Here is a 24,691-nt window from a genome sequence, read left to right on the forward strand (position 1 = left end):
GAAACAGAAATAATTTAGCAATTCGTGTACATTGTTGACACTACATGAACTAGGCAGCCAATACTTGAATACTTGGGAAAGGAGAGGTCATATTACCACTTCCTGAGCAGCTGGCTGAAGAAAAAACGTAGGAATATTGCATGCGCATTTGAGATGAAGGCGTGCCCGCGTCTTCAACAATGGCAGGCACGAGCGACAGAAGTACGCCTCTGCAGGTATGGAAAACCTTCCTTGTGTTTAACATTGCTTTGGTATCTGATAGCCTTGCGGTTATGGGATGTAATATAATATATTGCCTTCTTTCAGAGACGTTTTGTTTTGATTAATCCGTCTTGGTTCAGCGCTGTCATTGGCATCGTTTTGGATGGATCTGTAACGCACACAGCATATCAACATACCGCATCAAATACAGTTGATGCGATTGATTACCAGTTACAAACCAACAGTATTCATCTTTATTATAGTATAATAGGCCAACATGTGATGTCTTTACACGTTTAGTTCCTATTAATGTGGCACGGACTAAACGTAAACAGAACAGTGTCCCAGTCCTACGACGTGTCTTCTACTGAACATGCTACAATGTAATCTGCGAAGGGAGCCTCGTCATGGTGTGACTGTGTGACATCAGACGGAAACGTTTGGTTGAGCTCATGAAGTGTACTATTTATGTACTGACAACAAGGCTCAGGAGACAGCCCAACTAGAAGAGCATCTGCAGGGATGGAGAGAGGTGATACTAGCCGTGGATCAGGTGCTACGATGGCAGAAGCCGTGGTTCCCCTTGGCAGTGATTGGGTTCACCACCGCAGTCTTTTTGTAAGTTCGCATCAACAACCAAACAGCCTCCCACACTTGGGCAGTAGGATACGTGAGGAATGCTGAAAAATGTCGTGCGTAATGCGTAATTTGACAAACTCCATAATTGCCTACGCAGTACAGTACATGTGTCTAAACTTTACACTGATCCCCGTGGATGTGTGTGTTTCTGTATAGATCACTGTATTACCTGGACCCATCAGTCCTGACAGGAGTGTCGAGTTGTGTCGTGATATTGAGCCTTGCTGACTACCTGGTCCCCATCATTGCTTCGAAAATCTTTGGATCAAGCAAATGGTATGCTGTGTGTAATGTTTGCCATGCTCAAGTGTGGTCATATTTGCCTCTTCATCACTGTTGTTATAACATGTTGACTTGTGGCGTTATATAGGCACACACCAGAGGTATGGTGTCCAGGGCCGGATTAAGATCGCCTGGGGCCCCTAGGCTACAGGTTGCTGTGGGCCCCCCGGAAGGCAAACTCTGTGCCAAATTTACATGGACACTGTCATAATTACGAGCTAGGAATTAAGCCTAACGGGTCTACCAACCATACTCAACAAGACAGACGAATTTTTCAGTATTGCGTTTTGTCACAGTTCTGCACAATTTCTCCCTTTCGGCCAATCAGGGGCCCCCTAACTGGTGGGGGCCCCCTAGGCTGCAGCCAGATCTAGCCTGCGCATTAACCCGGGCCTCATGCTGTCCCTGTTTGCCTTCATAAGTGTAATGTGTCTCTTCATCACTGTTGTTTTAACATGTTGACTTGTGGCATTATAGGCACACACCAGAGGAATGCTGTCCATGTTGAGGCTTGTGCAAACAACCAGGGCCGGATCTCGTCAGTTTGGTGCCCTAGGCGAGCAACCCCCCTCTTTGCTTTTGGTGGAATTAGAATTTGGCATGTGTAATCATAGTGTCATACATCTGATGGAGCACAGCTGATCTACTACCTACAGTTCATATGTACAGAGTGTCCATTATAGTCCGGCAGCCAAAAGCCAAATATCAGCTGAACCCAGTTTCGTCTGATAAAGTTTTTTTCTTTGCAGTTTGTGGTTGCTTAAGGTGTACCTATTAAGATTCCAGACGATGCCCGGTGATATCCCTTGAGCATTTTCAGATATTGAGCCTTATATGCTTGATGTGCTGCAGCCATAGATTACAACAGTGTTTGGCTCCCAATTCATGTTATGCTGACCAAATACCCTATACCATACTTATTTTGTGTTTGTTTACATGGTAGGATGTGTGTAAGAACAGGTGGTGAGGTATGGACATCAGTGGGGGTGGGGTTATGCATGTTTGGGGGCGGGGCATTCACCCAAAAAGCCTGATTTTCCAAGTCGGAGACACAAAGGCCAACATTTCGCCAAGCGTGGCTTTATATCTCATAGTGGGTTGTTTGGTTTTGCTGTTTGTAGTTGTCCAACACTTACCCATCAGGATAAGAGTGGGTGATGTGCCAATTTCAGATATTAACCCTTTCATGTTGATTTCGCTGCAGCCATAGCCCGCAAGCTTTTGACAGCTTCATAACTGCACTATGATTAACCATAGAGCATTCTGGGTGGTAGGCCTGCCACATCAAAGTGGAGAAAGTGTCCTCGTACCAAATAAATTTTAGACAATTACATAACTAGCTGTTTGTCAAGCAGAAATATGTAACATTTAGGCGAATATTGGTGGTGTCAGCTCAGACATACCCAGAAAGGATTACTAATTCAACACAGAATTTCACCATTTCATACATTGCTATTTACTCTTCCTGTGCTGTTGTAACACAAAATAAAAATTGTAAGTAATAATTACATAATTTTTGGCTGATTATTTGTTTGCCTACAAAGTACATAATTTCAGTGGTGGTCGTATTAAAAATTAAAAATGTAAATCCACAAAATGACATTGTAATTGACCTTTTACCAGCCCATGCCATATCAGGGTGTGACACTGAAGACATCAATTGGTAATGTGCTGGCACCATTCCAACAACTTTCCAGTGAGGCCATTAACTTTGTGTCGGCATGTTATGGCATTCCAGACAGTATCAGCATGTCACATACAAGGTTGGTGGTATGGGGAAAAAAGAATGGGAAAGGTCATTTATCTTCACCTAACCTGGCTGCTCTTCCACCAAGCACAGAGGCATTTCTTGAGAATGTGAAAAGGGCTCATTTTCAAGCAATATTGTGGAGGACACACTCCACCTGAACTATCTCCTGAAGCATTTGGATGGAAGAAAGACCCATGCAACAAAGCACTGATACCAATAAGTGTTCCAGAAAATGTCAAAGTGGCACCAGACTACATTTTACAGATGATCAGATGTGATTGCAAGAGTAAAAGCCCCTGCAATAAGAAATGTAGCTGTGCTGTAAACAGTGTGCCTTGCACCATTTTCTGTGCATGTTTTCGGCTGGGATGCTGCCGAACCAATGTTGTGTGAGCTTTACTGTGTGTGTGTGTGTGTGTGTGTGTGTGTGTGTGTGTGTGTGTGTGTGTGTGTGTGTGTGTGTGTGTGTGTGTGTGTGTGTGTGTTGTATATAATGTAGGCTATAGGTGTTTTAGGTGTTAAGGACTCTGTATGTTGTATAGGTGCAGACAGGTCTTTCTGTGCGAATTTAAATGCATGTACATGTCTTATTTGATGGCTTTATGGACTTTTAAGTGATCATTTAATACCAGTCAGGATACACTGGATTGACTTAATTTTTTGACTCAACAGTATATAATGTATAGCTGTTTTCCTATGTTTAGATCGATCACTCACACACTCTCTCTCTCTCTCTCTCTCTCTCTCTCTCTCTCTCTCTCTCTCTCTCTCTCTCTCTCTCTCTGAGCATGCGGTACTGTATGTTGCAGTGTAGGTCTTTCTGTGTAAATTTAAATGCATGTACAGATCTTATTTGATGGCTTTATGGATTTAAGTGATCATTCAATACCAGTCTGGATACACTGGATGTCATTTCTTTACTCATCTTTTGGAACAGCCAACAGCCCACACTCTGTTGCTATTTGTGGTAGGCTACCTACCGGCGATGTTGTCATGTATGTTGTCATGATGTGATGTTATGCAGGATCTCATAATGCACAATCCGTTCCATACTTTACAGTCTTATTCTAAGCAATGTTGTGAATGTTTTTACTGAGGCATTTCTTGATTTGTCATTCATGACCTGATTTATATAACTAAATGCATAAAAATAGGCAGAAATCGCATTTTTTAAGGTTATTAGCAGTATTTTCTCTGTACCTGGATAACAAAAGGAGATAGCCACAATTAACCACAGTAAATATTCTTGTATGTACGATATTAACAAAATAAAAAAGGAATTTTGAAGCTGGCATTTTCAGGTGGTCAGATTCATTGCATCAAAATATAGGCAAATTAGTGCATATTTAATTAGATAATAGCCTAATTAGCATATTTAAACATAAAATATAGAAAACTTGTAATACATTTTTTTCTCCAATTCATACGAGTAATCATCTGATAAGGTTTCATATTGATATCTGCAAGTTAAAAAAAATACCCTATTCACCTACAGTGTCTCGCCTTATTTGTGGGATTGCTGTTATGAATGGGTTAATTATTACCTCATATTGGGTTTGTTTCAATAAGGGCAGTGTTAAGGCAGTCCAATGTGAATGTTTTTCAGGTAATATAAGCAATTTGGTACATTTTGTAACATTATTCACAGTAATATTAGGTGTCTTTAGTTTTTTGTCATAATTTGCATTTATGGGACAATAAAGGCTCAAAATCTGGAAATGCTCAAGGGATATCACCGGGCATCGTCTGAAATCTTGAAGACTTGCCTAAAATCTATCAGATAAAGCAAAAAAAAAAACTTTATCAAAGAAATCTGGGTTCAACCCCACGGCTCCCGGACTATTAGTAATAATTGTCTATATAAAGCTTAATGCTTTATTTCGCTTAATGTTCTAATTCCATGGGACTTGGCGCCCCCAAGACATTTGGTGCTCTAGGCGACTGCCTGGTCTGCCTATGCCTAGCACCGGCCCTGTAAACAACTCATGAAACCTGTTAGTCCACTATACTAGTGCGGGATTAAAACATAATGACACCACGGTATTCAAACACTTAGGTCATTGCGTTTCTCTCCTAGCCAAGCCGTGCCCTCCTAGTGAAGCTTCAGCGTTGCTACTAGTCAGGTCAAGAGCAATGCAAGTACTTTCTGAGCTCCTGAAAAAATGGGAACTCCTCCCACTTTGTTGGGAAGCAAACAACCATCAGCAAACCAATGGAGGCGGGTCAACAATGCCGTTTGGGAAATGTTAATTGTTATGCTCTTGGTCAGACTTGGAAAGTCGATGCTAATCAGGCTATTTCTCTCCTGCCCTCAGCAAAGCCACTGAGCAGCAGCGCTTCCATGAGATATGCATCAGCCTGGTGAAGACATACAATCGACTCCTGGCATTCTGCAGAGGCTTCTTCAGCTTCAAGGACAGGAGACCAAAGACAGTGAGTATAGTTGACTTGAATGTAATTAGTTTAATTACATTTAATTACATAACAATAACTTGTATGATGAGTGTATATACTGTGTGTATATATATTAGGGCTGGGACATTAATGCATTCATTTCGATTAATTAATCACACAAAAATTAACGCGATAAAAAAAACTAATTTTAATCGTACTATAATATAGCTACCGTATTTTTCGGACTACAAGTCGCACTTTTTTTCATGGTTTGGCTGGACATGCGACATATACTCTGGTGCGACATATATATGTTTTTTTTCTCCACGGGAGAGCACTATGTGCGCAACTAGGCCTATGTTGTGTTGCCTAATACCACTGATAGAATTTTTTTTTTTACAACTTACCACAACAAAAAATAGCATTTACAATGACGACTGAATAGAAATATACCACCCAAAAGAAGTTAATATAGCCTACTGCTGAGTTCAAGCTGAAAGTAATTAAATATGCAGCCGAAAATGGCAATAGGGCAGCTGAACGAAAGTTTGGATGCAATGGAAAACAGTTTGGGGACTGGAGAAAAGCGGAGGAAAATGTGCATGTTGTGGAAAAAACAAAACAAAAAAGCTATCTGAAGGTTCAAGGCCCACGTCTAGAAGAAGAGCTGAATACAGGACAAATGTGTTCTCGAACAACGCGCGCTGCGAGTCAACGGTCTTGTTACGGGCTCCATGACATTGCCAAAGAAATGAATAGGACTTTTTGCGGAAGTCAGGGACCTCGTGGATTTATCGCGTTATGCAATGCAATCCCCTCTCGTGGAGCGCTATGCAACGCAATCGCCTCTCTATCCGAGAACGAGCGTCTGTGTTATTAAAGACAGTCAGCCGACTTCCAGGTGAAAATCGGTCATTTCCGCGAGTTTCTGACAAACGAGCACAACGTGACACTACCATAGGCTACACAACATGGATGAAATCCCCCTCACCTTTGATACCGTCATGGGCTGAAGTCTCAGAAATGGGGGTAAAGAAAGGCGTGCTCTGGAGACGGAACAAAGTTGCCTCGAAGCCTCCCACGGTCCAAACGCAAAACAATGCCGAAAATTGAATGTTGTTCTGACTACAGGGCAACATGGCGCGTTATCACTGCTTCTTCTTTTTCTTTTTGTGGTTTTATGGCGGTTGGCAAACCATCTTAGTTGGTGCATTACCACCACCTCTGAATGCGTTGCCACTGCTTCAGATGCTGGTTTATAAAACAATGCCAGTTATCACGACATAGATTCCATGGATAGAATAACCTTTCAAAAATGTGCGACGATTAGTCCGGTGCGACGTATATATGTTTTTTTGTCATCTTCAAAATGCATTTTTGGGCCGTTGCGACTTAAACTCCGGAGCGACATATAGTCCAAAAAATACGGTACATAGTTCTGGATTAGACCAGTGTGGAGGGCAGCATTTCGCCTCATGGTGAACAGTCTGCTGAAATTGAGAAGAATTCTCTCTTCTTTTAAAAATGAACAATATTTTTAGATTAAGCTTATTTATTGTCATTATTCAAAATCCATGTGAAAAAAATACTTTTCACTGTTTTCAGGTCAGATATTTAAATGCAATTAAAATGCGATTAATTCGATTAATTAATTTCAAAGCCTATAGATTAATTTGATTAAAAATTTGAATGGAGTCCCAGTCCTATACTGTGTATACTATATATATACTGTATGAAGTTTATTTCTGTAATCAACTTGTCAACTTATAACTTGTTATGATTTGAGGTTTATTTTGTTATTTTGTTTATGTTATTATGAGTAACCGGGATGCAGATGGCGATTTCATATTTCTTCATTTGGTAGGCCTACTGATTTGCTGTTTTATGACTGTACTGTTTACTGTGATCCATCTTTGCCTGTTTGCAGTATTTCATCCTGGTAATTGGCACTCTGCTTGTGATGGCATGGGTTGGCCAGCAGGTCCATAACCTTCTGCTCACCCACCTGATAGGTAAGCACTGTTACATTTTTTAAACGTTTTTTTGGGGCTTTTTCACCTTCATTAACCCCTTAGCGCAGACTGAGCCTATGTTATAACCTTACTCTCACCAAAATTGTAATGGCTATGTCTTAAATGTTATTTAAGGCTCTCAATGTAATGTAATGTAATGTCAAAGCAATGTTGTTATTATGTAGTTGAGTCTTTTCAGCAAATAGTGAATAGGCCTGCCGGCGAGCCCATCTGCTTTAAGATGCTACCCAGAGAGGACAGTTGAGAGAGACAAGAAATAGAGACAGGGGAGAGAGAGGGGGAAGGATCGGTGAAGGACCTCAGGTCGGAATCAAACCTTGTGTTGCCGGCGTAATGGTATGGTGTCTTTGAGCTAATTAAGCCCCTGCTCCCCCAAGCGTTGTTACACTTTACACCAAAGCCAAAAATACAAAGGTGTATAACATTGTAACTACGTGTATAGTAGGGGTGGGGAGCCTATGGCTCCAGGGCCGTTTATAGTCCCTGAGGCCGTTTTATCCGGCCCCCGATATAATTTTAATGTTATACAGCTTCACATGAAATCTGAAATATTTTGTAAAGGAATTACATTTTCAGTACAATTAAGTTATATTCAGGTGGGCGTAGAGAAGGTGGGGTCTGTTTTGAAGGTGGCTGCCTTCAATATAGGCCTATAGTGCAGGGGCAAATCCTGGTTTGTGTTCCTAGTATGGCCCTCTGAGGACTTTTATGGCCCTTAGAAGAATTTAAAGCCCCTCAAATGAAAAAGTTTCCCCACCCGTTAGCAAAGGAGAGTTGCCCTGTCTGGCTTCAAACTCTGGCCTCTGGGGACAAGGGAACGCTTTCCTAATGGGCACCCGGGGAAGCAGCCCCTAGCCTCGGCCACTAGGGGGCCTCGGGCATAGTGAGATTGGGAAATAAGAAACAATAGTTTGAGACATTTTGATCAATGACAGCTTTGATGCATGTCTCTCTTCATAGCCACCCAGTGAACAGAGACATCCTTTTGTGTTAGAATGGAGAGTAGAAGGTTTTTGAGTGGAGGGGAGTGTTTGGAAAACAAATATCAGTCAGATTCTCCTAGTTGTGTGCCACCAATGAAAACAGTGTTAAGTTGCTTTTGTGGATGCTGTGGAAAGAAAATGTGAGAAGACTGCGGAGCTCAATGTCAACACTTACAGAAGCCTCTGCCAGCGTCATATTGCACAGATTAACTTCAAAAGTCCAGCATAGATTCATGCAATGAAGAGCAGGTTGGCAAAATTAGTCTGGGTGGCAAAGGAGCCCTTTACCCCATTCACACACCTTCCTTCTCCTACAATGCGGGTCAATGTGTTATCATTATGATCTCCATTATATTTCACAGCTCAATTCAGATTATCATATGATTGAATACATTGGTGGTATTTCAGAATACTGTAGCCCAGTGCTTCTTAATTGGTGGGTCGGGACACTAACTTGGGTCGCGGAGGGGTCCTGTGTGGGTCTCGGAGCTGTGGAATAAAAATGTAATGATTCATCCTGACATTGTCAGTCACAACATTAAAACAAGATGCGGTATTGAATAAATTACTGTGATTTTGAAGAGAGATTGAAACATCTTAGAGTTGCCGTATGTTAGCATACGATGCGAATGCTGATGCATACTATCAAACATGCATTTTCGACGGCGTGACGAGATATTGGGTCAGAAAGTAATGACCATGGTAATTTGTAGGTCCCAACACTCTTCCAGTTAAGAACGAGTGCTGTAGCCTATGTATGTGCACTGTAGCCGCAAGTATGTGCATTTCAAATGGAATCGTCTGTCCACCAGCAGGGTGTTGTTGGACCATATACTCAAAGGACCTTCTCTGCATAAGTGGAGTTTGACTTTAAAGGTGCACGGTGTAAGATTGTGGCCAGAATAGGTATTGCAACTATGCTTCTCATTGAAAGTGTGCTGAATACTGCCAAATTTGATATTTTCATGAATATTTACAAAGTGATCAACTAGTATTTACTGGTATGACCCAAGTACAGCAAGTTTTGTAGCTAAAGATGTTTATTTCTGGAAATTAAAAATGGCGGACCATGGAGAAGAGCTCCCTTTTCATGTATGAAACGTGCAATTTTCCCAGTCATATTGAATGCTTAGAATTTGATGGTGGTGGTAAGTATTTGTTAAAAAGGTAAACTGGTTGCCTGCTTGCCTATTTGTTTGTTTGTAGGTTGATAGTTCTTTTTGGTTCGTAGACGTACTTGTTTACCATTAAGTCTAAATTCTCGGCCCTGCCGTGGCCATCCAGTAGGGCACTTGCCTGCCATGTGGCTGACCCAGGTTCGATTCCCGGCCCGGGTCCTTTGCCGACCCCTCCCTGTCTCTCTCCCCATTCGCTTCCTGTCTACCTCTCGTCCTGTCCTGTTCATAATGTCTAAAAGACCAAAAAATATCTTTTTTTAAAATGTCTAAATTCTCCTTGTTTCCCTCTTTTTTTGCAGTTACCTTCTTCTTGCTTCTCCCTGGAGTGATGATCTGCGTATCTAAGTACACAGGAATGGTGAGGAGACTTTTCAGACGAGGCAAAAAGAAAGACTGAAAACCCTGACACTCCATTTCCGCCGCGGAACCAAGTTTGTTCGTTTTTTTTGGCCCAATGTCACAAACAAGAATGTCGCTAACATTTCTGTATATGACATTGCAATCATGTACAAAGCGATATCTGTCATTGATGTCAGTGCTGACCGTAGGCACACTGTAGAGGAAGTATAAGCATCTCTGCTTCCTGGTATGCACCTGGTGGCTCTATGGGTGCATTCCAAAATGCACACTCCTATCCTCCACTTGTGCTTGTGGCCTCGCCCTTCCTCATGGCTCCACCTCCGTGGAGAAAACAATAAAGTTTTGAGGGATTGTTTTTCATTCACCATCCCAATTGCAAATGAGAAAATGACATTAGAATCGTGCTTCTGCAAGATATTGAATTAATGTTCTGTCGTCATGAGGTCAGAAGCAGGCAAGGGAGCAAGGGAGGACGGGAATGTGCATATTGGAATGCACCCTCTGTGTTTGCTTCATCAGTGTTCATGTTATGGCTTTGATATGAAAAGTTCATATGAACAGCTGTCAGTTTTTACAAGTATTCAAAATGTATGCTTTTTCAATTGTGCATTCCAGGTACAACTAGTCAACTACAGTTGTAATAACTGGCAACAACAAGAACTGCTGTTTCATGTGATACAAAATGCAACATTTTAGGGAATGATTTTAAAATAACTTATTAAAAAAAACGGGCACAGTTTTATGCACTAGAAGTCTTGACACGTACACAACATTCACTGGTGTTAGTTGGCTTTTGGCCTTATAAATTGAAGCATTTTATTTTTTGAGCACTGCAGTATTCAGCATGGCATGTGTCACAGACTGGCAGTTTCAGTAGATGCACACACGTACCAGCCCCTTGTTCACACATTCCTACTCTGAGTGGCACATCCAGGCTTTGTTGTTTATAACAATAATTACATGTATTTATTATTTGTGCTGTTTTTTTTGGTACAGGTATATTATGTAAGAACGGCTCTTACAATAAAACACGTTTGTCAAAAGGATCTCAAGTTTTCTATCTTCAATGAATCACTTCTTGTTAAACCACATGGAACACATGACACGTTAACTAGTGTTCGTACTGTACATGGACGACTCTTCCTATATTCACTGTTTGGAAACATTGCCTAACCTTTAAACTTCACACTTTAAACTAGAAGCACTCAGAGAGCACAGACCTCCGCCAAGGACGCTGCTGGATAGAACATTTGACTAGGAGTCCCTGCTATTCAATTTCTGGCCACTAGGGACATCTTGATATATAGCCCAGCAGAGCCCTATCTCACGCCTTTCGTAAAGTCTTCACGAAAATAATAGAGTAATTTTCGTGGTGCATTCACGTTATTGCCCGCCTTTCGTAAAGTCTTCACGAAAATAATAGATTAATTTTCACGCTGCCTATTCACTTGAATTGCCCCACTGCTGCTATGGTTATCCAAACGTCTGCAGGGGCGGGGAGGGGGTGCTGAAAGAACACTGCTGATACACTCGGGACTCACTAATTCGACGCCCTTTCTGTACTTACGCCTTATGTCCCCTAAACCTAAACCTAAACCTAACCCTAACCTTAACCCTACTTAACCCTAAACCTAACCCTAACCCTAACCTTAACCCTAACCTTAACCCTAACCTTGACCCTAAACCTAACCCTAAATTGCTTGTTTGAAATGTTTGATTACCATGTGACGGTAGGCTACCGAAAGGGCAATTCAAGTGAATAGGCAGCGTGAAAATGAATCTATTATTTTCGTGAAGACTTTACGAAAGGCGGGCAATAACGTGAATGCACCACGAAAATTAATATATTTTTTTCATGAATACTTCACGAAATGAGTGAGATACGGTTGGCCAGCAATGGTGAAGAATCTTTTAAAATGTCCTGGTTCCGGTTCGTGATCCGGATCACCACCGGAATTTAATCACGTGTTCCTTGGGTCATTATCAACAATTCCTCAAAGTTTCATCCAAATCTGTTGATTAGTTTTTGAGTTATGCTGCTGACAAACAGACAGACAAACAAACCAACAAACAAACAGAGAGACAAACCAACGCGACCGAAAACCTTGGCGGAGGTAATAATATTCTCTATAGCATGATTACGTTTAATTGTTTGTATTGAATATTCAAGGTCATAAAAATCAGGCTTGTGATATGAGATGGAGGTTCTGGGTATTGAAAGGCACCACAAAGACAGAAACCCACATGAAGAAGATTGACCAATGATAGCCATAATGAAAGTAATGTATATTCTTTTGAGCAAATGCAAAATGCAGTACATCGTACACTATGTTTTGCGATTCCAACGTCCTACCTCAAACTGCTTTGGTGACACTTAAGAATATGTTACATTACATTACATTTGGCAGACACTGTTATCCAAAACGACTTACAGTCGAGGACAGTCAGTGTGCCATATGTTAGCCATAGAATTTGCACATTTCTCTTAAGTCATTTATACAGTTAGGTGCATATTAATCATTTGTTAGATGTGTATTCCTGTAAAGAAATAAAGGCCTTTGTCGTTTATGTAATCATTATAAAGGACCTAGTTGGCCCTTGATTTTGCTTAACACGTGTCTTATAAGTCCCTTATACAAACAACAACTGTTATATACAGTATGTATTGTATATTGTATATAGTGAATATAGCGAAATAAAATGAATAATTTATTACATTGAATAACTTAAGTAGTCAAAATAAACCAAAAATAAGCTAAACAACCCCAGTGGAATCATTTTCTTCATTACAATGTTTAGCTATGTATTTTGCTTTCTGTAGTACTTGAATGTGTTTAGGAATGCACCAACTTCATTGAGATGTGAAACCAGGTGCACAGAAAAAAATATTGTGGCTGGAATTTGCATGTATATGGGGGGCCTTGTCATGGTTAAGTTTGAGAACCCCCTGCTCTGTTGCACTTGGCATTCACATTTGGCCATCAGTCTTGGTGGTCCTTTTAAATCTAGGGCGGTTGTATGACTTCCATTCTCATAGGATCCAATTGAATTAATGTGAGAAGCTGAAAGCTGTGATATGTAGTAAAGTGATACCGCAGTCTTAGACATGACACATGGCAAGTTTGAGATTATTCACATTTTTGTGCACTAATCTTTTTGGATGTTTTGCCCTAATTTGGCACGAGAGTGGGGAGGCTGTGTACTAGCAAATGTTGAAATGCCCTAAGGCAAATGCTAGAAGTGAAATCCTCCAAGATTTGTCATGCATGCTTGCATTTGTTTCTGTGCTATGCAAACAGTCATCCAATCTGTGATTTAACATGCTTTCAGAATGGATTAGATGGAAATGCAAACTGTGAACATGGCCAATTTTTTTACACTGGAAATGTTTTTGAAATGTTTATTGCCATCTCCAATCACCCTCAGGACTTTCCAAAGGAATGTGCAAGTGGTCTTGCCCATTTGAATTAAAATTCAAAGAGTCAAATATTCACAAAACTTTGTCTAACATGATGCATCATAATAGAAAAAATGTCTTTGATTTCTAGCTACAAACCCCAACTCCGGTGAAGTTGGGACGTTTGGTAAACAGTGAATAAAATCAAAATGCTATCATTTTCAAAACATTCAATCTATTCATTAAATGGAGAATAGTGAAAAGACAACATATTACGTGTTAAAACCGAGAAAAAATATTGTTTTGGGGGACATATGTACTCATTTCTAATTTGATAAATCCAACACGTCTCAAATAAGTTGGGACGGGGATCAGTGAAATTAATAAACATCCAAATAAGATAAAACAACATAGAAGAACATTTCAAAATGAATTGTACTGACGGACAATATAGGTGTCCAGGTATAAGATCATCACAGAGAGGCTGAGTCACTCAGAATTGAAGATGCAAAGGGAATAATTACCATAGTTATTACATACATTTTTGAATTCCCTTTGATTTACCACGATTGAGTGTATATAAGACATATTTTTGTTACTAAAATCATTGTATAGGTTCATGACATCATGAAATATATATTGGCTGTAGTCTCACTCTATTTCCTGGAGTGCTAGAGCTATTGAAAATTGACAATATTAAGAATGCTTAATGCGTGCAAATGATACAGGGATGTAACATTCTCCTAAGCACCTGAGCTCACTTGAAATAAACCCAGAAGACATGGGAAACTGTCCTTTGCTTACAGAAGTCAGCAGAAGTTGTAGAAGTCCATTCTTTTTGACAATAATAGAGCATTGCACATCCTGTGCTACAGTGAAAATGGACCATCCAACTTGTGTTAGTGCTAACTTCAAAAGTCAGCCTCCATGATGGCATGCGGGTGCAGTAGTACATTGGATAAGATGTTCTCACTCATCTGTAGAGTTAAATACAGTGCTGAATGGTATAAATGGGTTTTAAACAGCATGAAAAGCCACTCATGCATTATATTTTGAAGGGAGATCTTCGATTACTGCCACATACTAAGGTCAAATTGCATTCTCTACTATGTTTTAACAGTTTGGCTCCATCATAAGGACCAGCAGGTGATAAAATGGTGGGCTTTTGGTCAAGACCTGTCACACTGTAAGCACTACAGAAAGGAAAACATTGCAAAACATGACAAGGAATACACCCACCATTTAAGCTGGTAAAATCATGTCCAAGATAGGAATTAACACTGTTTTTTATATAAAATCATCTCATCGGTTAATGTATTTAACTGTTAAGTGTTGTCTTTTGTTTTGTTTTTAGTCTTCTTCGACATTTGCTGCCGTTTATTGTCCCCGTCCCAACTCTTTTGAGACGTGTTGGATTTATCAAATTAGAAATGAGTACATATGTCCCCCAAAACAATATCTATTCTCCATCTAATGAATAGATTGAATGTTTTGAAAATGATAGCATTTTGATTTTATTCACTGTTTACCAAACGTCCCAACTTCACCGGAGTTGGGGTTTGTAGATGAAATACATGAAAGTGTAATGAAAGGGTCTTCTTCTGGACTGTGGTAGTGAGAGTCTCCAGTTCTCTGCTCACCACAGACCTGGCTTTCCTCACCATTCTGTCTAGACATCCAGTGTGTTTTTTTTCTTAATTCTTCTGCCGTAGCAGGCCACAGCATGCTGGCCATGACAGACTGGTGGAACATAAGCAGGAGTCTGTTGCAGACATTTCAAGATCTCAGCTGTCAGCTTCCTGAGGAAGTGGAGCCTGCTTAAGCATTTCTTTTAAAGTACAGTACATCTGAATTTGCAGCCCAGTCTAGTTAATTGTCCAGGTTTACTCCTAGGTACTTTTAGGTGCAAAATGTCTCCACTGTCTCCCCCTCAATAGACACAGCAAAGGCACCAGTGGTGGGGTGGTTCTCCAAAGTCAACCACCATCTCCTTGGTCTTGGTGGCGTTCAGCTGCAGCTGGTTGGTACGGCAACAACTGACAAAAGTTCTCCACCAGTCCCCTGTACGATGCACCCTGCGATTACAGTGTCATCAGAGAACTTTTGCATGTGGCATATTTGAGTGTTGTAGCAGAAGCCGGTGGTGTACAGTGTGAACAACAGCAGGGAGAGCACCATTCCTTGTGGCACACCCACTGACCACAGTCTGTTATGTAAGGTCACCCAGTCTGATGAACAGGCAGTGGTGCATCTTGTCACCAGGCTAGGCAGACAGCTGCTTCGGGCTAGCCAGGCCGTGCCCTCCTAGTGACGCAACAGCTTCAGTGTTGCTACCAGTCAGGTCAAGAGCAATGCAAGTACTTTCTGACTACCCGCAAAATCGGGAACTCCTCCCACTTTGTTGGGAAGCAAACAATCATTAGCAAACCAAGGGAGGCCGTTTGGGAAATGTTAATTGTTATGCTCTTGGTCAGACCAAGTCTCAAAGAGATTTGTAAGTCGATGGTAATCAGGCTAGCTTCGGGCCCCCAAGCCCCTGGATGGAGAAAAACAGCTCACACTTTGCTACTGTAGTGGCAAATTTCTTTCAATTATTCACTCCTTTGACATGTCGCTTCGGGCCCCAGCTGAAGCTAGAGTCGCCTCTGCAAACAGGGGCCTTTCGATCATGCAGTCAGCTCTCCAGGTCCCCAGTCCCATATCCACTCCCATCTGCTAAAGTGTATCTCTCAGCAGGAGTGGCTGAATGGTGTTGAAAGCATAAGAGAAATCAAAGAACATGATTCTTGCAGCACAGCCTCCTTTGTCCAGGCGAGAATGCACCCTGTGTAGGAGATACAGGATAGTTACGTCTCCCATATTCCCCTGGGAGGCAAACTGTAGGTCAGGGATGTCAAACTTAGGCCCGGTGGCCAAATCTAGCCCACGGAGGCATTTTGTGTTGCCCGAGAGCTCATTTCAAATGTATTTTACAATTGGCCCAAATAAACCCTTACGTAATACTGTATATATATATATATATAGAAATATATATCAGATATATATATATATATATATATATATATATATATATAGTAACATGGCTTAAACATGAAATGTGATGTGTCATAGTGGGTAGAGACCAATGTCCCTCCCAGTCATACAACAAAATATGTTCAGGCACATATAAATGTTTGTAGACTTCTGTTGATGATGTGTTGCTGTGGACAATGTGTAGCAACAGACAAACAACTGTTTTTTAATGCTATTAATTATATTAATTAATACCATACTTAAATAGTTGGAGAGGTTGACAATGTGCATATGGCTGTGATGAAAGGGAAAGCCTCATTGACAGTCTGACAGAATCACTGCATCTATGTACTATTTTGGATGACCACTAGATGGAGGTAAAGCCACGTCTGCATCTCTTGACAGCTTTTGTCTTTGTGAAAGATGACCTTTGGAGTTTCTCAGAGATGTGTAGTGTAAAAGTATGCTGAGACTTACAAAAATGTGAACAGCATGCCAGAGAGAATGTTACACCAAAGACGCAGGGCCTTAACTTTCACTTGTCAAGAGGACTTTGTTCCGAAATAGTTTTCTTTGTTTTAGCCACTTTTCTTGCAGCACCAGTTCAGGGATCCCTGTGTCAGACGCAGTGACATAATGAAAGGGTGGGAAAGGGAATAATGTTCCCTTTGTCCCTTGCCTACATAAACTGGGCATCCATGAACCAAATACACATTCAGTTCGAGTTCGTCATAAAGAATTACTGACTGAATGAAACAATAGTGCAGAACATTTCCCTGTTATGACTTCCATCAAACATATAATAGGAGGCCAGAAGATGAGGCCCAGTTCCATTTCTCCTCCAAGGTAGCCTGGGATGTCCATGTCCCTTGCAGCTTTGCACAATCGTTCCGGATCTGAAAGACATAGTATCTCACTTAGTATTAGTGTCAATCGTAAAGACAAGATACCTATGTCACTGTACCCAGCTTCAATAATTTAAATAAATGTTTTCTCCAGGAACACTATTAGTTATTGAAATAATCTCTCTGAAGAGCAGAAAAATGGGGGGAAGTGGAGGTTTTTTTTAACAGGCATCATTGAGAAAAGCCACAAGCTGATCTGCTCTGATAAATCAACTGCTTTTAGACCTTCAGTCTCTTTTTAAGAGTACGTACCCGGCGTAACCTTTGTGATTTTATTTATTATTATTTTTTTTTGCTTCAGCCTACTAATCTGGTTTATCATCACCTGTTTGTAGAGTGCTTCTCTTCCACACCGACTGCACTGTATAACACGTCCACTTGAGGGTGCATGTGTTCATCTTTTGGGGCTCTGCCACATCCCTCCACATCCGTCGTGGGACACCCGGGTTCTTCACTTGGGCTACTTTTACTAGTCTACTTTTTGTCATCTAGTAATGCGTAATATTTGTTTTATCTTTACCGCCCTTGATAGCGGTAAGAAAGATTAGGTAAACCGTTTCATTGAATGTAGGTAGTCTACGTGCCACAACACACTGTAAATTACATGGCAGGCCTATGTTAGAATATTAAGCATCTTTCTTGCAAATAGGTCGCCAACCTGGGCACTGAACACCTGTGCCAGGGTGGCTGTGGCGCTTGGTCGCGCGTCATCAGACATTAGGGTTGGAACGGGCACTGGAGAGGTAACCAACTCCGCCTACCCAAAATTCATTGGTGACTACATGTGTATGACGCATGTAAAATTGGCCAGATGTTACAGTGTAACTGTAACTATGATCAATAAGCACCTTGAAGTCGTTAAACAAATCGAATGCAATGCTATGCTTGGGTTTAGGTTACAGCAATAGATAGGCTACGTTATGGGGGAGTCTGTAGTTTGAAAATGTAATCTGTTGTTAAAAATAGCCGCAGTGTGCTGGCTGAGAGGCTGGGCTGTGTGGCAGAAACCTAAAAAGGTTGCACAGGAAGGCTGTTAGCACGTTTTCGGAAATCCAATTTCATAAAGGTCCTTATTTAACACAATATTCATCCACTTGTCACAGCTGCTACCCCTGAAAACAAACTGTAGTCTGACTATGGGAGTTGGTCGGTAGAAACACCTGCCTACCTGTAATTGTTTGCCAGCGTTGTACAAGCTCCCCCCCCCCCACACACACACACTCACTTTTCTTACAATTAGGCTATAGTAAACATCAATACCAGTATTTACGCACTCGTTATAGGCCTAATTAAGAACGTGATGAGAGAATAACGCAAACCACCCTTGTTTACAACTGCTCAAACTTTTTATACCTATCACTTTCAGAAAGAAATAATAATAATAAAATTCAGAAAATGCTATGCTAGCCTTATCTACGTCGTTGCATCCTGTGTAGAGGAGTTAAAGTGCAAAAAATGAGGGTGAAAGTGGAGGTAAATGCTATATATAGTCTTAAGGCTATCCATACATGGGGTGGTCGAAGGAGATGACATTCCTCGGTCGGTGAGAGCAATATTTTTGTAGCATCAGCAAGAGACTCCCAGGCGGGTTCAGGCTGGTCTGCGACGCTCTGTGCTGTTTATTTCTCCAGGGGTAAGTAACCTTAATTTTATTTTATTTTTAACGCGTTGATATACAGATATACTCCGCTTGGGTGATGTTTAGTCAGTTGCTTGGTTAATTCATGTCCCCAATCTGCCATGAGGTGGCCCATGCTTCTGTTTTGTAATGTTTAGTAAAAGGAAGGAAAAGCAACAGGAGTTGACACTGTATACAGTCTAATAATCTTTTGTTTTGAATGTTTATTAAATGATTTGTGATGGTGCTGAGGTGGTGGGTGCACCTGTTAAATGTAATCGACTGGAATTAACTGGAATTTTATTACATAATCTTTGCTAATTGTTGTGTCTAATGTGGGCTATTTAGAAATCCATTTGCCTGAATAGCTTAATTGGAAAATAGTGGTTCACCAGAAATATCTATGGACCTATGAAAATACATGAAATTATCCCACAGAAGTTGAAATATAAGTTATATTGACTAGGAATGTGCACATTTCGTTATTGTGAATATTCATTTATTTGAAAGACTGAAGATATCCACACCACATTTGTTTCCTCAATTCTACCAAAGTGATTCAAATATCAACAGGCCTATTCAACTCAACTCAGGATTTCAATCTTTGACATTCAGTGGCCCAGGCAAGCATACCATAGCACTTTCAGGCAATATGGCCGACCACTTGAACGGTGAGGAGGCCAGATAAGATGGGTGGCTATAAAGGGATCATTACCATGGCCCAGAGGGAACGAGGGGTCAGAAAACAGTGTTGTCCTGTCCCAGAGCTGTTAAGTGGATGGCATTTGTGCTTTCTTAAGAGTTTATTGTTGATGTCTGGTCTCTCAACTCTCTATGTCATTTCCACACAGAGTGGTCTTATAAAGTAGAAGTAGAACTCAATTCATGGTGTAAGTAGGCCTACAAGTATAATCACATAGTCGTTGCGCCAGTTATTCCATTGTACACAATGAGGGTTTTTGAGGTTTGTTTTACTTCTATTTCTGCTTTATACACCTGTGTTTTTACATATCTGTTGGAAGAATAATTATCAGTGTAGGATTTTGGATTTGAGCAGCTCTGACCTTGTGAAGTCCCCAGTTACACATTACAACACAAGAATGTTGGCCCACAAAGTCAGCCAACCTATTCTGTTACCTGTTAAGTTCACGGCATCTGATTCAATGAATTTTGTACACGCCGGCCGCACCACGCTCTGCGTGTGGCTTTGATGCGTGCTGCTGCTGTGCTGTAGGTCTCTTTTGAAGTTGTTCCCGACATGCCCACCACGGCCGTACCCATACGTCAGCAGAAGCAGAAGATACACGCTAAGAGTCTTCAGCATGAGTATTTAAGCTCTAAGAAGGTGGTTGAGCATCACCACCACTCTCACTCCCACTCCCACTCCCACGCCGTCAGGTATAGTAGCTATATGCTCGCGGTTGTTGTGTGATTCTGCCTATAGTGCCTTCTGTCCTATCTGGCCAAGACCTTGCAGGCCGCTCGCTGCCATCTCTCTCTGCCCAGAGAAAGGAAATAAACAGGCGAGCTTCGCAGGCGATAAAGCTTCTCCCTACTAGTGCTCTCAGCCCAGAGAAACCAAACCAAAACAGGGCTGTGGCAGCCGCTATTGCTGCTTTCTACTACCCCAAATCTGTTTGGCATTGCTATGTGACAGCAATGTCAGGGCTTCCAAGCAGTAGCCTAATCCGCTCATGTTGGTTGGAGAATGGCATTGCTGTGCTTCTTTTGCTGCATATTGGGTAGTCATTCGAGTGTGTTGACCCAGTCTCAGGGGAGCGATTGGTCCGTATGAGAACCAGAGGACCTGAAAGAATCCAGGACTTGTACCACACACCTCCTGTACATTGTACATACAGGCTTGCCTACAGCTGCTGAAATGCTTAACGCCCGGCCCAGCACACCACCCTTGGATTACATTACAGTGGGGTCAGGGGAGTGCTCTGGATCCTTACCTCAAACCAATATGGACGTGAAGAAACCACACCAGGACAATTGATGAAGACACGGATACAAAGGGATTGTGTCTATGCCAAGAATCAAGCCATCGTTGCGGCGTCATCAGCGAAGGCTGTGGAAATGTCATGAACACCTGACCAAGCTGGCTAGCTGATGCCATTGCTCTCCACCACCAGAGTTAAATGCTTGCTGTAGGCTACACTGCTGCACTGCACTACATGCTCACTATCCAGCGGCTAGCTTTACACAGAATACTGTAGTGCTGCTTTTGAGATTGGTAAAATGAAAAGTAATGTCTCTCACATCCCTATTTATATATAATCTGGAGATACGTATTACTGACAGAGAGGTGGAGAGAATAATACATGAGTAGAGTAACTTAATTGATACTCTACTCTACTCTACTCTACTCTACTCTACTCTACTCTACTCTACTCTACTGTTTATTTCATGATATTCTCTCCACATCTGTCAGTAATACATATCTCCAGAAGATATACAAATATGGAATAGAAGGGAATGCAATATAGAATGACTTATGGACATACGGTAGATACATTTAATGATATATTAGCCCCTGGATGAGGTTAAACACTTGTCACCCTTATGATGCCATTAAATGAATTGCACAGTAACTCAACACAGTAAGCTCACTGGCCATTTTGTTTCTTTCCCGTCAGGAAATCAAGCTCTCAATCCGTGAAAAAGGAGCAGGCCGAAGCCAAGACGGCTATGGCGGAACCAGCCTATACGGTGCCAGCATTCAAGGAGAGGTGGGTCCCCCTTCTCCGTCCCTCTCTTTCTCTCTCTCTCTCTCTCTCTCTCTCTGTTTCTCTCTCTTTCTCTCGCTCTCTCTCTCTCTCTCTCTCTTTCTCTCTCTCTCTCTCTCTCTCTCTCTGTTTCTCTCTCTTTCTCTCGCTCTCGCTCTTGCTGTCTGTCTGTATCTCTCTCTGTCTGTCTCTCTGTCTGTCTGTCTGTCTGTCTGTCTGTCTCTCTGTCTCTCTCTCGCGCTTGCTCTCTGTCTGTCTGTCTCTCTGTCTGTCTGTCTCTCTGTCTGTCTGTCTCTGTATCTCTCTCTCTCTCTCTCTCTCTCTCTCTCTCTCTCTCTCTCTCTCTCTCTCTCTCTCTCTCTCTCTCCTCTCCTGCTCCTCACAGGCCTATGGGGCGCCAGTCCAGAGAGAGGGGGCTGGAGGTTATTTTAAGGGCGCCTTGTAAGACAACCCTGAGCCTACTGAACGGTTCCTCAGCTCTGACTGTAAGGAAATGTGTATCTGCTTACTGTATCCCTCCCAGCTGCACTATCTTGGTCTGGTCTGAATTGGTCAGGCCTTACTCACTGAAGGCTTCCTTCTTGAAGGCCTCTTGAAGGCTTCCATTTTGCTCGCTCTCTCTCTCTCTCTCTCTCTCTCTCTCTCTCTCTCTCTCTCTCTCTCTCTCTCTCTCTCTCTCTCTCTCTCTCTCTCTCTGTTCCATGAGGGATACGATGGCAAATTCATCTGTTTTATTTGATGTTTCTTGGAGGATTCTCTACTATCATACCTGTAGTTTGACTTGTAAATCTTTAGGTTGAAATTTGAAACAGTTCATGTAACAACTGCTTTAACATCTTAAGACACGATGTTATAAATTTGCTGTTACCATGGCAATGACCAAATCGTAGTGCATCACTATAAAGGCCCTCTACTAGTGAAAGAAAGCCCATTGGGAAACTCCAACTCCCATTGTCATTGTGACACAGCACTCCACAGCACACAAGTGAACACTGCACACTGCACACAAATTGCACGAAATTGCATTTATGCCTCACCCGTGCAAGGGGGCAGCCCTCAGTGGCGCCCCCATGGGGAGCAGTGCGGTGGGGCGGTACCATGCTCAGGGTACCTCAGTCATGGAGGAGGATGGGGGAGAGCACTGGTTGATTACTCCCCCCACCAACCTGGCGGGTCGGGAGTCGAACCGGCAACCTCTGGGATGCAAGTCTGACGCCCTAACCGCTCACCCATGAATGAATACTATAGTATTGTATATACTGTATAGTTGTATAGTATTGCAGTACTATGGTCGTTAACTTTTCAATTACTATTACAGCGTGCCACCGGAGGTACAGCGTGCATTAAGGGGCTATTTAAGCTTTGACTTTATGAAGCTATGCACGCATACAATATGTATGATAAGCACATCACATAGAGTGCTGCATGCTCTCACCTCACCAAAGATCATCAGTACATCTGAGGAATTTATAGTGTTTGGAAATTACCTTAGAGGTCCGGATTTGATATTTGCCCCATTATAGACAACCTTTTGATAGTTACTGTACTGCGTAAGTTTTTGGTTTGTGACTTTTTAGACATCACTGGAAAGCCCAGAGGCCACCAGCAGCCTGTGTTTTAGTGCACATTTCGGTTATACTTTACTTGACGTGTCGCTGCATAACGCATTCATAGCAGCAGTTGTACACTTTGCATGTTGGATTCCAGATTGTTTCGTAAGACATTCATACCAAACTTTTCATATATACATGGAAGACAAAAGGACAGTAACTTGTCAAAATCAGAAATCATTGAGGGTTGAGAACAAAACCCGCAATGCTGCTTTGTTTAACCTTTATTTTGGACAAGTTGCTGTCCTTCCGTCTGCTAGGTTCATGAAAGGTTTTGTATGAATGGGTCACGAAACAATCATGAATGCTTCATGCAGACTTTATAACAGCTGCTATCAATGTGTTATGCAGGAACATGTCAAGTAAAGGGTTACCCACATTTCACTACTAAGAACAGAGCATCCCACCGGCAAGGACATATTGCCCTGCCTGAACCACGTGTCGCCCTTAACCTGTAAAGACACGCTGTTATATATTTGCTCTTACCAGAATGGCAACAAGTCATAGTTGATTACAAAAGGCCCAATGTTATGTTATAGTGCCACAGGAGGTACGGTGTGCATTAAGGGGCTACCAATGGCTTTCATTTTTGGTTTGTGACTTTTCAGACATCACTGGAAAGCCCATAAGCCACCAGCAGTGCACATTTCCAGAAATTCTAGGAGTATTCTTATCCACTCTCTCTGACATTTCCCTACCAACAGAGCATCCCACCACCAAGAACACATTGCCCTGCCTGAGAGCCACTTGTGGCACTTCATTTGTGGCTAGATGGCAATCACGTGCTGGATATGTAGCAGTTGCAACAGTTGTACGCAGCTGCAACAGATGGAATAATTACGCCTTTGAAGTGGAATTCCTCTGTGAATATTTGGGGAGATGTGATATGTCTGAGATGACAGCGCCACGCATTTACACTTGTCCAACATTCGACTGGAAAATGACCTTTGTGCATGTCGGCAATTATACACAGCAATTACTTGACCTTGGAGGTCAAGCATTTTGTTTTTCTCTGGGGACACTCTGTTGTAGTTTTGTAGTGGGCACTCCTCTCGACACTTCTCTTTGCCCCAAAGTCTCTCTCGAGATGCTTCAACGTCACACTTAAGGCTTCAAGTTGGTTTATTTATGGGTCAGTGTCAGTGATGTTTTAGCAGTACCACACGTCAGAGTGGCGCAGCGACAGCCAGTGCCACTATTGTTTTTTGTTTGTTCATTTTTAGTGGATTATCTAAGAGGCATGTTCATTGCACCATATCAACCACCCAATTACTGATTCATTTATGGGCATTAGATGCTGTTGCGCAGCCTAACGTCTGAGCCCGTCTGGGACATATTTTACCCTTATATACTGTATTATCCCGGTCTTTTACCCTAACCTTGTCAGGGTTGTTGTGGGGATTTTTAAAGTGGGGGTACGTGATTTTTAACATCATCAAATAATTAGGCACTTTATCATGCCAAACCCCCCAACTGTCCTTGATCTACCGTCATTGCTTTCCCATTTTCATCTGTTTGCTCAATCACCTGCCAAACTGCTCTGTGAGCATTCCTTTTTGTATTCAAACATGGGCAGAAGATTTTTTTTAAACCTCACTGC

At 41.8% G+C, this 24,691-nt stretch overlaps 2 protein-coding genes across 3 annotated transcripts in view; both read left to right on the forward strand.

Moving 5' to 3' along the window:
• Nucleotides 1-129: 129 nt before the first annotated feature.
• Nucleotides 130-10,859, forward strand: LOC134468592 (ADP-ribosylation factor-like protein 6-interacting protein 1). The gene is made up of 6 exons (XM_063222522.1): nucleotides 130-215; nucleotides 686-819; nucleotides 997-1,116; nucleotides 5,188-5,305; nucleotides 7,194-7,278; nucleotides 9,760-10,859. Exons 1-6 carry the CDS (start codon nucleotides 180-182, stop codon nucleotides 9,855-9,857), a joined length of 591 nt encoding a protein of 196 aa, XP_063078592.1. The 5' UTR covers nucleotides 130-179; the 3' UTR covers nucleotides 9,858-10,859.
• A 7,822-nt stretch (nucleotides 10,860-18,681) lies between these two features.
• myom2a (myomesin 2a) overlaps nucleotides 18,682-24,691 on the forward strand; it is a 50,777-nt gene continuing 44,767 nt past the window's right edge. For both annotated transcript variants that reach the window (XM_063202306.1, XM_063202299.1), the window contains exons 1-3: nucleotides 18,682-18,767; nucleotides 19,987-20,150; nucleotides 21,392-21,484. In XM_063202306.1, coding sequence (XP_063058376.1) covers nucleotides 20,011-20,150; nucleotides 21,392-21,484 — 233 coding nt within the window. In that variant the 5' untranslated portion in view covers nucleotides 18,682-18,767; nucleotides 19,987-20,010. The remainder of the gene's footprint in view (nucleotides 18,768-19,986; nucleotides 20,151-21,391; nucleotides 21,485-24,691) is intronic.

The sequence above is a fragment of the Engraulis encrasicolus genome, chromosome 1 (genome assembly GCF_034702125.1).
Source record: "Engraulis encrasicolus isolate BLACKSEA-1 chromosome 1, IST_EnEncr_1.0, whole genome shotgun sequence".
In the NCBI taxonomy this organism is placed as follows: domain Eukaryota; kingdom Metazoa; phylum Chordata; class Actinopteri; order Clupeiformes; family Engraulidae; genus Engraulis; species Engraulis encrasicolus.

Coding starts and splice junctions, on each gene's coding strand:
- LOC134468592 (XM_063222522.1), top strand. CDS start 180: ATGGCAGGCACGAGCGACAGAAGTACGCCTCTGCAG. Junction 1,117..5,187: donor ATCTTTGGATCAAGCAAATG/GTATGCTGTGTG, acceptor TCCTGCCCTCAG/CAAAGCCACTGAGCAGCAGC. Junction 5,306..7,193: donor AGGACAGGAGACCAAAGACA/GTGAGTATAGTT, acceptor GCCTGTTTGCAG/TATTTCATCCTGGTAATTGG.